Source organism: Tiliqua scincoides, chromosome 4 (genome assembly GCF_035046505.1).
Source record: "Tiliqua scincoides isolate rTilSci1 chromosome 4, rTilSci1.hap2, whole genome shotgun sequence".
Classification (NCBI taxonomy): domain Eukaryota; kingdom Metazoa; phylum Chordata; class Lepidosauria; order Squamata; family Scincidae; genus Tiliqua; species Tiliqua scincoides.
This window is the reverse complement of record NC_089824.1, coordinates 6,700,837-6,716,277: the sequence shown is the minus strand read 5'-3', so window position 1 is coordinate 6,716,277 and position 15,441 is coordinate 6,700,837. Positions and strand designations below refer to the sequence as shown.

General features: G+C 42.9%; 1 protein-coding gene across 1 annotated transcript in view; it reads right to left on the bottom strand.

The window, feature by feature from the left end:
• TRAPPC9 (trafficking protein particle complex subunit 9) overlaps positions 1 to 15,441 on the bottom strand; it is a 334,571-nt gene that overhangs the window by 193,117 nt on the left and 126,013 nt on the right. Inside the window, exon 20 of the mRNA XM_066625482.1 lies at positions 2,390 to 2,543. Within this exon, the coding sequence (XP_066481579.1) occupies positions 2,390 to 2,543 (154 nt within the window). The remainder of the gene's footprint in view (positions 1 to 2,389; positions 2,544 to 15,441) is intronic.

The following is a 15,441-nucleotide window of genomic DNA, read 5'->3' as shown; positions in this document are numbered from 1 at the left end:
GTTGGAGGGCCGCTTATGACTGCCATAAGGCAGTCTGTGCTGGCAGAACACTCGTTGCCATTCCATTCTGTATGACTGGTACAACTAGGTGGTCTTTCAAATACATTTTTTTCTCTCTCTCTGGCCCACAAGGCCCCTTATACAACCTAATGTATCTGTGCCCTAAATGTTTGGAGATCCCAGCCCTTCAGCATCATGTTGGATCTGAAATGAACTTGCTAAGCCTCTTTTCAAATTGACATGTTTATCTGTATGCCACGCCATTCCAAGCAATGGGCAAGTGTAAACTACCGTATTTTTCGCTCCATAAGACGCACTTTTCCCCCCCCCAAAAGCGTCTTATGGAGCAAATACTGCAAAAAAAAAAAAAAAAAAAAAAACCTCCGCCCCAGCCCTGGCCCCGCCCCCTGCCCGCTCTGCTTCCCCGGGCAGTCAGAGGCTACTCAGAAGTAAGTCTCAGAGTCACTGGGGCTCACTTCCAAGAAAGCGTGGGTGGGGTGGCAGTCTCGCTGCCCAATCCTGTGCATGCCTACTCTGAAGTAAGTCCCATTAGAGTCAGGGGGGCTTACTCCCAGGAAAGCCTCTCTCACCCCCCCCAAGCCTGGAGCATCACATCCTCTCTCCCCCCAAGCCTGGAGCATCACAGACTCTTCCCCCCCCCCAAGCCTGGAGCATCACAACTTCTCTGCAACACAAACACTTTCCCCCCTCTCTCACACACACAGGCTGCCCCCTTCTCTTACACACGCAGATGCTCTGCCCCCCCACACACTCACAAAGCAGGGGAGGGGCGCTTTCACTCACCTCATCCAGCATCTGAATGTAAGCCCCCCCCCATCACAAAGAAAAAACTGTCTCCTTGGTCAGAATGCCAGTGTTTGCTTATTGCACAAGCCCCAGGTAAGGCTCGGTTCTCACCATAAATCCAGAGGTTTGTTGTGTCTTGAGAATTCAAGTTGTGGTTGGACTTTCCACTTGTTCATTTGTATTGTATTGTATTGTATGGGAACTGGTGAGGAGGTAGGTGTGGTGTCAGCAGTGGCCCCTTTAAGGGTAAGGCCTGGGCATTCAGCAGAGTGTGCTGCACAGCTGCAGCCACTTGAAGGCAATAAGGCCCTCAGGGATATAAGGAGTACCAGAGGCAGAAAGGGTTTGTGGGTTTTGAAGGAGTGCAGGTTGGAGGTAGGAGAGGAGAGGAGAGGAGACTGACTGGGTTTATTAAATTTGGAATCTGACTGTGGATTGTGACTGGGCTTGGATACCCTGATGGATTTGACTGACCTTGGACTGTAATTTGGCTTATTGGTTCTGGACTCTGATTTGGCAACTCTGATTGATGGGACTGATTTACTTGGCATCTGTGGACTGGAACTGGACTCACTTTTGCTTGCTGCACTGATGAGTTGCACAAGGGGGACTGATCAGCCTTAAGTGGGCATGAGGCCCAGTGGATTGGGATTTGGCAGAACATCATTGTAGCAGAAAGATAATGTGATCCCCTATTTGTGCGCACCTGCTTTTGTGACCTTCATAAATTCTGACTCTAGCGATGATGAGTTCTTGGGGTTTCCAGAAAACTAGAGTACTCAAACCTTTAAGTCTCTCCATTTGTTAATGACAGTGATAATGGTTCTTAATGCCACTGTTGACTGCTGTTCACTTTACATGGTTCAAATGTTATTCTGTTATAGTTTATTAAATATTTTATTACACTATTTGGTTCAGAATATTTTTTTCCTGTTTTCCTCCTCTAAAAACTAGGTGCGTCTTATGGTCAGGTGCGTCTCATGGAGCGAAAAATACGGTACTTGGCTTAAGTGGAGAAGGACCCTAGTCCATCTTTGGAACTTTTTATTTGTAGTTTGAAGAGCCGAATATTTCATTCTTTTAAAAAAATTAAATATTTCACTGAAATACTGTTAATCAACTGAAACCTATGGGGAGAAAAAATCATAGAAAAAGTTTGGTGAGGGAGGTTGAAGATAGGGGAGGTCAAAGTTTATGCTGACTTGTTTATTCCCTTTGAACGGAATATTGGAATCCATAAACACCCAAAGATATTGCTAGCATCTTCCTAACAAAGCTTCCTCTTCTTTATCCTCCAACTGGATTGTGTCAAATGCGCAAAATCACACATGATGCTTCCACACACACACCCCAATTCTTCCAAGCATTGGGTACAGGGTCCACCTGCTTTCCTACGTGAATCTGAGAAAACAAAAACTATGCTCAAGAATTCTACAATTATGAATTCCATTTGCGTTAAAAATGCGTTCCATTTTTAACTATGTCTTCTATCAGACCACTTCATTGAAATTATTTGAATTAAACATTACAAACCTGCCAAAAGATAACCTTAAAGGGACAAAATACATTTCTGAAAGGATATAATTTTCCAAAGGATGTCCAACTTGCTGTTGATCTCCAGCCCTTTTGCCTGCTGTCTCTCTTCTTCCAGCTGCTTTGGATTTGTAAATTGTGCTCTTTCACTAGGGGAGTCAGGATAACTCTCAAAGTTGAACTTGTCTACTTGAATAGCCATACTGCAGTTAAAAACAATAATCATTGGAGAAGGTTTATGGAACAATGTCTTCCATGTCACACACAACACATTTTTAAAACATCAGAGAAGTATCAGTAAACAGTAGTTTACCAACGAGTCAAAGTGAACTCAAACCCAAAAACTGGTTGAAGGAGCGTTCTTCAGTGGCTCAAAATTGAATCTGGTTGTCTTGAACTGAACTGGAACTGAACCCCTAAGCACAAAAAAGTAGTCACCAGTTCAATAATAAATAACTGTGAACTTAGGAGATCTTTTTGATGGGTGGAGGTGGCTCTTCCCTGCTCCAGCTATGCTTGAAGAAACTATATTTTAACCAGTGAGCTGGCTGAGAAGGAGACGAGTCAGAAGAGACTGGTATGCAGGACCAGACCCCTTGTTGCTCGGGATGAGTTTTCCCTGCTCACAGGTTTTTGTGCACCCAATAAGACCTTAATGTGAAAAGGTTCTTAAAGGGAGGCAGGGCAATTCTGGCCTTTCCTTGTCCCCGTAGTTCTTTCTCTCCACAATTCACCATAAAAAGGGCAAACAATTATTATTTATTTCTGCTGATGGAGTCCCCCCCCCCCCAACCTAAGGAAAGAGAGTCCTGAGGAATAGGTGAGATTATATATATATTTTTTAAAAGAAAGCTGTGAGATTGAATAGGACAGAAAAAGAAGCTCAACTTGAAAGTATGTTTGTGCATGATAGCAGGGAGTTATCTGGAAATTTTAAGCTGATTATTACTTTGCCTGAGGCCTCCCTGGGTAGCTGGATCTAAAGCTTTTCCCCTATGGACACTAGTGCTGAGCAGAATTTCTTACCAGACCAGAACAGAACTATTACTAGAGGCATTTGTTTACAATAAGTAAGGATTATAGCCCAAGTCTTGCTGAACATCGTGGGCTTACTTGTGAGTAAAGCAAATAACACCATTTTCAAACACATCTAACCATTATATATTGGTACAAAGACAAATATTTATATACCACTTTCCAAAAGCAGTTTACATGAAAAAGGAAGGAGAAGCTGGAGCCCAGTACTTGACTAAAGGTACTGAGAGCTGGTGCAAACCCTGAGTGTAAATACACAACACTCAGTTCAGTGATTTTCTTAAATATGTGAGTGAAATATAAAGTTCTAATATTATTCTGTATGAAATCATTTAAATCCATGTCTGAACTGGAAAATGAATCACTTTTCAAATTTAGTGTCTGAACTGGAGAGTTTAAAAATACAGATGAACCTGAACCCACATTTTTAGTAGTTTGACTCCCTGGTGAATAAACAGAACTGAAATTAGCACAAATGATACATCCCCCTTGCAACTATGAGAGTGAAACAAAACAATTAGCCTTTCTGTAAATAAAACTTTTTTTTAATGCAACATATGAAAGAAACCTGGCATTGGGTCAGTTTCATACTGGTGCAGTTATAGAACGTCTGTGGCTATAACTGAACAGATAATTAAAAACCATATGGAAAGACAGGCAAATGCAACAGAACAAACTGTACTTGGCATACATCTGACATCATAAAGAAAAACACAAGCATGACCCTTCCCTTGGGATCTCTATAGGAACCAACATAACTCTGCCGCTCCTCAGCAGGTGTACATGGGCATGCCAGGTCCATTTGGGGAATGGGATGTGAATGTTTATCTTATAAAAATACATTTTATAGTCCCAGACACTGTGCTTGCTTACAACTCAGCTTCCAGGCACTCCACACTCCTCTTGGTCTTCGATCCCACTGCTATTCAGAAGTATTCACTGAATCTAATGGAACTTAAGCTCCACAGTCAGGAAATGAGAGGGCAGGTCCTCTCATGGATTGAGACCTGGTTGAAGACCAGGAAACAGAGAGTGGGTGTCAATGGGAAATTTTCACAATGGAGAGAGGTGAAAAGCTGTGTGCCCCAAGGATCTGTCCTGGGACCGGTGCTTTTCAACCTCTTCATAAATGACCTGGAGACAGGGGTGAGCAGTGAGGTGGCTACGTTTGCAGACGACACCAAACTTTTCCAAGTGGTGAAGACCAGAAGTGATTGTGAGGAGCTCCAGAAGGATCTCTCCAGACTGGCAGAATGGGTAGCAAAATGGCAGATGCGTTTCAATGTAAACAAGCGTAAAGTCATGCACATTGGGGCAAAAAATCAAAACTTTAGATATAGGCTGATGGGTTCTGAGCTGTCTGTGACAGATCAGGAGAGAGATCTTGGGGTGGTGGTGGACAAGTCAATGAAAGTGTCAACCCAATGTGCGGCGGCAGTAAAGAAGGCCAATTCTATGCTTGGGATCATTAGAAAAAGTATTGAGAACAAAATGGCTAATATTATAATGCCGTTGTACAAATAGATGGTAAGGCCACACCTGGAGTATTGTGTCTAGTTCTGGTCGCCACATCTCAAAAAGGATATAGTGGAAATGCAAAAGAGAGCGACTAAGATGACTACTGGGCTGGGGCACCTTCCTTATGAGGAAAGGCTACGGTGTTTGGGCCTCTTCAGTCTAGAAAGGAGACGCCTGAGGGGGGACATGATTGAGACATATGAAACTATGCACGGGAAAGATAAAGTGGATAGAGAGATGCTCTTTACACTCTCACATAACACCAGAACCAGGGGACATCCACTCAAATTGAGTGTTGGGAGAGTTAGGACAAACAAAAGAAAATATTTCTTTACTTGGCGTGTGGTTGGTCTGTGGAACTCCTTCCCACAGGATGTGGTGATGGCATCTGGCCTGGATGCCTTTAAAAGGGGATTGGACAAGTTTCTAGAGGAAAAATCCATTATGGGTTACAAGCCATGATGTGTAAGTGCAACCTCCTGAATTTAGAAATGGGCTATGTCAGAATGTCAGGTGCAAGGGAGGGCACCAGAATGCAGGTCTCTTGTTGTCTTGTGTGCTCCCTGGGGCATTTGGTGGGCTGCTGTGAGATACAGGAAGCTGGACTAGATTGGCCTATGGCCTGATCCAGTGGGGCTGTTCTTATGTTCTTATTCCCAGGTAAATGCATATAGCAGTAGTTTTCAAACTCTCGGGGAGAGTTTGAGTTGCTCTTAGTCCTTGCGGAGGCAGGGGGAAGGCAGCAGGGGGAAGGCAGCGATGCGATCCCCAGGATTGCGTCGCTCAGGGGGCTGCAGGACGCTTGGCTGCACTTACCAGAACCTTCTACAGCCTCCTGGGGTTGCGGGGAGCCCTGCACGACAGACTGCAGGGTTCCCCAAAGCTTTAGAAGTGAAAGTGGAGCGATTGTGCCCCTCCTCTGCAAAACCAGAAGTGGAGGCCATTGCTCCACTTTCACTTTTAAAGCTTCAGGGAGCCCTGCGCGACAGACTGCAGGGCTCCCTGAAGCACCGGAAGGTTGCAGGAGGCTCTAATAAGTGCAGCCAAACCCCTGCAGCCCCCTGAGGAGCGTAATCCTGGGCATCATGTCTCTGCCTCCTCCCTGCCCCCGCTCCTTAAAGGGGCAGAGGCCAGGGCCCTCAGGCTGGGGCGTCACGACGCCCTAGTTTGAAAAGCCCTGGCATATAGATTACAGCCTAACTGTAATCTATCCAAACTGGGCCAATGGGCAACATAATAGGATATGAGAATAAACATTAGAGTATATAGTTCACACTGAACAGAAACATCTGATCATCTCACATGCAAAGCAAATTGGCTGAAGCCACTCAGAAAAAGACACTTTGAATTTATAGTACAAAAGGTGATGGGAAAATATCAGCTAAGTGAAACACAGCAATGAACACGGAATATTCAGTATAGGTAATTACTAAACCAAGGACAAAAACAGCACAAAAAGTTCCATTACTCCCTTATAGAAATGGGGTGAGCCTGCATTTAAAATATTGTATGCAATTTACTTCACCGTTGCAGAAGCTCAAGGCAGAATAAAATAGTAAACACTGTATGATTAAACTCAACAACGAACAAAACAGAAATGAACATGGGACACAGCAGCACTTTCATGACACTCTGTAAGATGACATCTCAAATAAAAAGAACCTGCTTACTCTAAAGCAACTGTATACTGGAGACTGTGCTGGGAAAAGCTTCCAATTTTTTTCTTCGTTTAAGCATTTAACACAGAATGGCACTGAAGGAGGTGTCCAAGACAGAGGTTTATTAAATTATTAGTAAACATAGGCTTGCATTCTGCACATGCACACTTTCCAAGCTACTGCCAAACTGGCAATGAAAGTATACACCAATCAAGTGTAATGGAACGAAGGACCTCTCTGTAGACCAGGATGGCCAACCTGCAACACACCACGTACAACTCTTAATGTATAGAAGTTTTGAATGTGCCACTTTACCTGCCTCTGGCAGCTTCCCTGCTGGAAGCAATGCCCCATGCTGTTGAGGCATGGGCCCCAGTGCCGCCTGCCTCCAGTGGCAGTCAGACCCACCATGCTTTGTCCAGCGCCACTGCACCAAACACCCTGTTGGCAACATGGTAGAAGTGGACAGGCTCAACACAAAGTTATCTGGTAAGCTGGAGCTAGCACAGGTTGGTCGGTTTCTGGTCACCTATGCAAAACATAGATCATAACCAGTACTTTGAATTCAGCCTGGAAACGAATGGGCAGCCAGTGTAGTTGCTGGAGTAGCAGCATGACAGAGTCAAACCGCTGACCCCCAGCAACTACCCGAGCTGCCACATTCTGCACTAGCTGTAGCTTCCAGACCGTCTTCAGGGGCAATTCCATGTAGAGCGCATTACAATAATCTAATCTTGATGTCACCATGGCATGGACCACCATGGCCAGATCCTCCTGAGACAGGTACAGCCACAGCTGATGCAGCAGCCGGAGCTGGACAAAGGCGCTCCGGCCCACAGCCAACACCTGGACTATCATGTTATATATCAATGGATAATATAACTATCTATTATATTATCCATAACAATGGATAATATAACAATGGATAATACTACCATGTTATATATCAATGGATGTGTAATTTCATCCAGAATGCAATAAAACAAACCATGCTGGAATATCTCTCTTCTATCAAAAGTTATAGCAAAATAAACAACAACAGTGGGGCAGGGTAATAGTGCACCACCATGTCCACCACCTGGGGCATTGCCCCGCCCACTGTATGGGAGGAGGTGCATCGGGGTGACACGCTGGCCTCCTGCACTGGCTGAGGCAAACCCTCACAGGACACGGTGCACCATCCCAGGACACAGTGCATTCCTCACATGAGTAGCAAACACTACAACAATATATTGAGCAAACTGATACACTTCACTTCAGCAATGGGCTTATGGCTTAGAAACTTGACCTGACAGGTTTGCACAAAACAAGATGCTATCCTATGTGCCCAAACAGAAATTCTTAACTCCAAAATGGTGGCCCAATGGCAACATTATAATGGTTCCCTGAATCTACCACATCCACATGGTACATGTGGACAGATCTCCCTCATAAGAAACACTCATCTGAATGTAGTGATTTATCTTATTCCACTGACTATCCAAAAACAAAAAGTGTTGTATGCAAAACGAAGCACATTGCTGAGGATGCTGTTAATCAATCAATCAAATCAAAGTTTCTATAGTCCTCCTCATCACTGGTTGGTCACCAAACTGAAAATTGTACAGAATTGTACAGAGAGGGAAAGGAATGAGACACACAGCCAGCAGCCAACGTGAAGAGCTTTACACTTCTTTTGGGAAGCCTTAATATGAAGCACATTAAATGCCTGCCTGTTGTGCATATTCATTTTCCATGTTCTAAAAACCATGTTACGAGCTGCTATGCACAGCTGTCTGATGTTTCTGTGCCTCACGGCCGAACCACAATCACTCCCAGCGACAAGGAAGACTCAGAGGCAGAAGTCATCCACCACACTCCTCCTTTACTGTATGTACAGATATTTACAATGTCCAAGTAGTACAACGGTACACGATCCACTCTTCCAACCAACGTAGCCTCTGGCTCACAATGCTCTGCTTCTCCCACACACTTGCTTGCCTCTGCTGGACATTTATATTTCTTGCAGCCAATCACAGCATTGGAAATTACTGCACAGTCATGCTGACTGTGCAGCTGCTGCCACACACACACACACACACACACACACACACACACACATGAAATCACCTGATGCAATATCACCAGATATTGCATCAGTGTGAAGCTCCCAGGATGCTGTGCACTCCTGGTTTGGCCAAGGCTTCAGGCCTGATACTGTGCAGCCAGTAAATTACCAGTCAGGCCGGGGTTCAACCCGTGACAGCTGATCTAGCATCTCTCTTAACTTACTGATATGTGAACCCAAGGCAACCTCACATAATAGCAATTTTCAGGTCACAGAAATGAAGAGATCACACAGTGCTTGAGAACTAAAGAAGGGAGAGAAAATATTTACCTTTCTTCAAAAATCTGTTCCATACCTATCAGCAACCACACAGGGGTAAATGGAATTACAAAAACCCAATGTGTATTTAATTTATTAGATAATTATCAACTGCTGGATGTTCTCCCAAGGGCTGCATGTTGTCAGCATTAGTAATTTGTGAAGCAAAGGAAGGTTATAGTAGGTGTTGGCATTTTATACTGAACAGTAAATCTAAGCAATACAGAAAATAATGAAAGTATTTAGTTCATTATATATACAGTAGGAAAATACTTGGCATGAAAGATCCAGACTATTTAAACAAAATTCTATCACTGTGAAAACAATGGCCAATTTCTCCTGGGCAAAAAGGTTCTATTATTTAAACATAAACTGACAAGTTTATAATAAGTACTAATTATATACTCAGGGGGTCAAGACACATATAGGCTGGTTCAAATGTTACCTTTAGCAATGTGCTTATATAATTATATACTCAGGGGGTCACGACACATATAGGCTGCTTCAAATGTTACCTTTAGCAATGTGCTTATATAATTATATACTCAGGGGGTCAAGACACATATAGGCTGCTTCAAATGTTACCTTTAGCAATGTGCTTTTTTCATTCAAGTGATCTATTCATATGAGCAGTGTAGTGTGTATTCCTGGGACTCACAGAACTGAGCCATGGCAAGGCTCACAAACTGTAACAACCCTTTTTGTCCATGATGGATGAGGCAGTCATAAGTGAGATCTGCGAGTTCATACCAGAGTCACTGGATACAGGAAGTACTGAACTACAGGACTTCTGGGAATTGGGATGAACCTCTGCTGAAAAGCATACAACATCTTGAACCCGAGTTGCTTTACTGGCTCTTTGCCTTACCCACCACTCAAGGATGCACATGAGGCCAGTTGTTTTTTCCTGTCCCCATATAAAATATCCCTTCCTGTTAGCTAATATAGGAAAACTGTGTTTATCCTATATTAGCGATAGGTTTAAAAATGGCGATAGGTTGAATCTGAGCCATTTATACTTGGGTCACCCCACATGAATGGTAAACATTTTAAACCAAAGCTGACTTCCACAGATGGAGTAGAAATGTTAAATAAGAGTTCTCTTGATTAAGTTGTTTTCTAAAGAAGCACTGGGTAAAGACTTTGATCCAGGCCAGTGGACACCCAGAAGCTATAAAAGCATTGATCGCTTACATGAAATGCCCAGCTTCAAGCATAGAATTAGGTGCAATTTCATTCTCATTCTGATTCACATTTCTAAAGAAGAAAAATGTTTGCTCACATTTTAAGGCTGAAAAGCAAGAGGGAGAAAAAAAATAGGATGACTTCTACTATACTTTCTGGAAATCTGTTCACTCATCATCCCAGTTAAAGCTTTGTCTCTGAAGCCCTGAAATCAGCTTCATGTTGCTTGTAGGAGATTAGAAATTCAGTAGCAATCGCTAAAAAAGCAGACTATTATTATGGAAATTGTTATATTTTGCATGCAGCCAAAGTGGGGGTCATACATGAGTTAGAAACAAAAGAGAAGAAATTGTGAGTACAGAGACATTGCCAGATCAGCTACACTACTTCTGTGTACTATGTTCCTTGGATGAGCCTATGGCTTAATTCTGCTCATGAGCTTGAATTGATTTCCAAGGATAAAGTCTGGATAAAGCAAGCTTTTCAAGATGCTGCAATGACCTCTGCAAAGGTGATAGATGTGAGGGCTTTTTAATAGCTATTGTGCTGCTAATTTATTCTTTTTTCTCAGTTGTTTAACTCCCTTCAGAAACAGAACAACAAAAAGGACATTCAGTCTGTAATGTGTACAGTACTTATCAGGCATATCAAAGACTCTCTCAACACTGAAAGCTAGCATGTCAGGTTCTCTTCCCCGCACTGTGCTTCAGAGGTTCACTTTTATTTTAAGGAGGATAATTCAAACATGCTCTCCCCCATCTGTACTCTGAAGTGCCATCCAATGACAGTTGTGCTTGATGCATTTTCTATGACATTTGACTGGTTCATTGCTGAAAACACATACCGCTTATTGCACAAAATATTGATTTGAATTTGAATTTTTATATATAGAAAAATCATGAACTATGCTTTTGAGAATTCAGATAGGGATGGGACTGTTTTTCCCCGCTTACTGTTTTATATATATTTGACAATGTAATTACTACTTGCTGGTTTATAGAATATCAAAGGATTATATTTTAATCCAAGAGAAAATCCAAAGAACTGCTATACTCACGCCACTGAAAAAGATCAGAACCTGGAAAAATTTGAAGGACAACCCTAATCACATTTTAAGTTTCTCCACTGATGTAAAACAAATAAAAAAATAAAATAAAAGCAATGCCTGTCTCAATATTATTTGCTCCAACTTTGTGTTTAGGATTTGAATAAAGAATCAAGTTTTTACTTTTTTATTTAACCAAACAGAGAGGAAAGTCAGGTACTTAACTAAATTAGGCTCACAAGTCTTAAATGGTTTGAAAATTGCCTTCATAAATTAATTAGTTTCATTTTCTATTTGTCACTGAAAAAGAACTGTGCAAATATTTTAAAGCATTTTAAAAGACCAAAGGAAGTCTCTTAATGGAATTTTAAAGAATTAAATTTACCCAACTGTGTTAATATTAGAGTTTTATTTTATTAAATGCAGGTTTGGGACACAGCTGTTTGCTAAGGTAGCACGATTATATCATTTTATATCTTTCCTGCATCAATCTAAAAAGAACACAAACAGATTGCCAAACAAACAGATTCACATTTGGCACATGAGGATGCCTTGGAAGAAATATCAGATAATGCAAACTGTGGCTTCCCACCTGTGGATAAGCATAAACTCTCTTACTTATTGTGCTCATCCCACACTGGCAACAAATTCATTTCTGGACCCAGTTCAATGTGGCAATTTTGATCCTGAAAGTCCTAAAGGCCTGAGGTCCCGATTATCCAAAGGAACATCTCCTCAAATTTGAGTCCATCCTGTCGTCCCAACCTCCAGCAATTAAGAACTTCTGGAGAAGATCCAGTTCCAGAATCTGTCTTAAAGGAGACTAGGTACTCTCCATGAGGAGCACAGTAGTCCCATTGACAGTCCCATTGACATTGATGTTCTGGAAGGTATTACAGTCTTCTGTCCTTCCCAAGACAGGTAACTACTAATGGACCACCAATGGCTTGGGCACATAACTTAGAGGCAGGTATTCTGTGCAAAGACATCCTTGGTGCAGCAGCTGCCACAGAGCATTCTGTCCGTTTGACGGATCATCTTCTAACCAAAGATAACTGCGCGGAAGGTAAAAGTAGTGCCAGTCAGGTTATCTGTTTTACATTGCTCATGAGTTACTAACGTATTAATGTGGGAATCTCTTTTTGCATGTGGCCTTTGTCAAAAGGCAAGGCAGCTCTGAACCTAAATAAAATAGGAACACCAGGGAACAAACTTGTCTGAAAAGAGTGAGCGCAACTATGAAGGAGGCCAACAGCCTGCTAACTCTTATACCTATCCTTGTTGGAAGGGAAGGAGGTAAGCAGAAAAGGACTGGGACCAGATCTAGCCTGGTAGGACAGTGCCCCATTCACCACAATTAGACTTTTTCACTTTGCATCATTTTTGGGGGTCAGTTTCAAATTCCAAGCATTAGACATCTGCCTTGTATTTCTTCCTCACCCCCCATGGCCCTCGTTCTCTTCCAACTCACTTGTTATTTGTGTCCTGCGATTCGCTGTATCCTTCTCCCTCTCTCCATATGTCTATGAACAAACCAATCATCCCTTCAAAATCCACCACCCTTTCCCCTAACAAAAGCACCAACTTACCAGGAGTTTTTTAAGCCCATGAGAACATGAACAGTTAATCAGCCACAAGCCTTTCCATCATTACTATTATCAAACTAAGTCTTTGCAAATCTATCTTTCTTTGCCTCATCAACAGTACTTAAAAGGCAGGAACCATTTCAACTCTGGATTTGTTAGGTACTAGAAGTTGACACTAAATATGAAATATTAAATTTGAAAATATAATTATAGCAACAAAATATCATTTGCAGTTAATTTGCTATATTTAACATTTGGAACTTTTGTTAACGTGGTTTAAAAATAGCAACATGCAGGAAAAGGGGAGGAACACCCTCCCAATTAGTAGCACTTGCCACAATAACCTTTCTTAGAATAAATTTTATGTGTAAAACTGAGAGAGTTACTATAGCAACTGAAGGGAATTTCAAGTCACCATTAATGAGAAATGCAGTATCTGTCACAGATGCTGTTGGTGGCCTGATACTATTTAAAGAATTTGCTGCTCTTTTTTCTACTCCAAGTTGCAACACAAAATCACAGTGAAAGAAGGTTTTAACATCTTCATTGTTATTTCACACCCTATCTACCACCACAGAGCTATACCAAATCACATCAAAAGGCTTCATGCTAAATCTGCAAGTATAGATAAAATGCTGAGATCTATTTGGGACACAAGTGCACTTCACACTCTCTCTTAAAATAGCATGCAGCTCACTAACAAATTGTACAAAACAGCACTTTAGGAACAAACCAAGGGCACTTTGCAAGACAGATAATCTACAAGGAAATTAATGTTGCAAAACCTGAGCAGTTAAATCAAAGCACAGATGCTGGTAGGAACACTTTGCAGTATCATATTAAGCTGTTTCTGCCCAACGTTGCATATACGCAACAGGGACCAAATGTGTACACCTGTGGGCCGGGCAGAAATGGGATAAGAGAAATTTCACATTACATAAACTTGACCTGCAGAATAACACTGTCAATGGTTTCAGAAAAAGATCATTTTCTTTTGCCAGTAAGCTATACAGGAGATGCCAAGATTAAATGTACAAAGATAACAGATTGTACATCATCACGCTGTACAAGAACAAAGGCGACAGGGGTGACTGCAACAACTACCGTGGCTTCTCTCTCCTTAGCGTTGTAGGAATGTGGTTTGCCCGAGTTGCACTAAAGAGGCTCCAGGTACTTGCAGAGAGCGTTTATCCAGAATCACAGTGCGGATTCCAAGCCAACAGGTCCACCACTGATATGGTATTCTCTCTTAGACAACTGCAGGAGAAATGCAGGGAGCAACGACAGCCACTCTTTATAGCCTTCATAGATCTTACGAAGGCCTTCGACCTGGTCAGCAGGGATGGCCTCTTCAAGATTATCCCCAAGATTGGATGTCTACCCAGGCTCCTCAGCATCATCATATCTTTCCACAAGGACATGAAGGGCACTGTTGTCTTTGATGGCTCCACATCAGACCCCTTTGACATCCGAAGCGGCGTAAAGCAGAGCTGTGTTCTTGCACCAACCTTGTTTGGGATTTTCTTCGCTGTTCTGCTGAAGCATGCCTTTGGAACTGCAACAGAAGGCATCTATCTCCGGACCAGATCTGACGGAAAGCTCTTCAACCTCTCCAGACTGAGAGCAAAGTCCAAAGTTCAGCTGAAATGTCTGCGTGACTTCCTCTTTGCTGACGATGCAGCTGTCACTACCCACTCTGCCAAAGATCTCCAGCAGCTCATGGATCGTTTTAGCAAGGCCTGCCAAGATTTTGGACTGACAATCAGCCTTAAGAAAACACAGGTCATGGTTCAGGAAGTGGACTCACCTCCCTGCATTACAATCTCTGAGCATGAACTGGAGGTTGTCCATGACTTTGTGTACCTTGGCTCAACTATCTCCGACACTCTTTCTCTCGATACCGAGCTAAACAAACGCATTGGTAAAGCAGCTACCATGTTTTCCAGACTCACCAAGAGAGCCTGGTCCAACAAGAAGCTGACGGAACATACCAAGATCCAGGTCCACAGAGCTTGCGTCCTGAGTACACTTCTGTACTGCAGCGAGTCATGGACTCTTCGCTCACAACAGGAGAGGAAACTGAACGCTTTCCACATGCGCTGCCTCCGACGCATTCTCGGCATCACCTGGCAGGACAAAGTTCCAAACAACACAGTCCTGGAACGTGCTGGAATCCCTAGCATGTATGCACTGCTGAAACAGAGACGCCTGCGTTGGCTCGGTCATGTCGTGAGAATGGATGATGGCTGGATCCCAAAGGATCTCCTCTATGGAGAACTCGTGCAAGGAAAGCACCCTACAGGTAGACCACAGCTGCGATACAGGGACATCTGCAAGAGGGATCTGAAGGCCTTAGGAGTGGACCTCAACAAGTGGGAAACCCTGGCCTCTGAGCGGCCCGCTTGGAGGCAGGCTGTGCAGCATGGCCTTTCCCAGTTTGAAGAGACACTTGGCCAACCGTCTGAGGCTAAGAGGCAAAGAAGGAAGGCCCATAGCCAGGGAGACAGACCAGGGACAGGCTGCACTTGCTCCCGTTGTGGAAGGGATTGTCACTCCCGAATTGGCCTTTTCAGCCACACTAGACGCTGTTCCAGAACCACCTTTGAGAGCGCGATACCAGTCTTTCGAGACTGAAGGTTGCCAACATGGATGACAGATTTCATATCTGCAAGTGAAGTTCTTTAAGTCATTCTCTGTCACACTTATTAA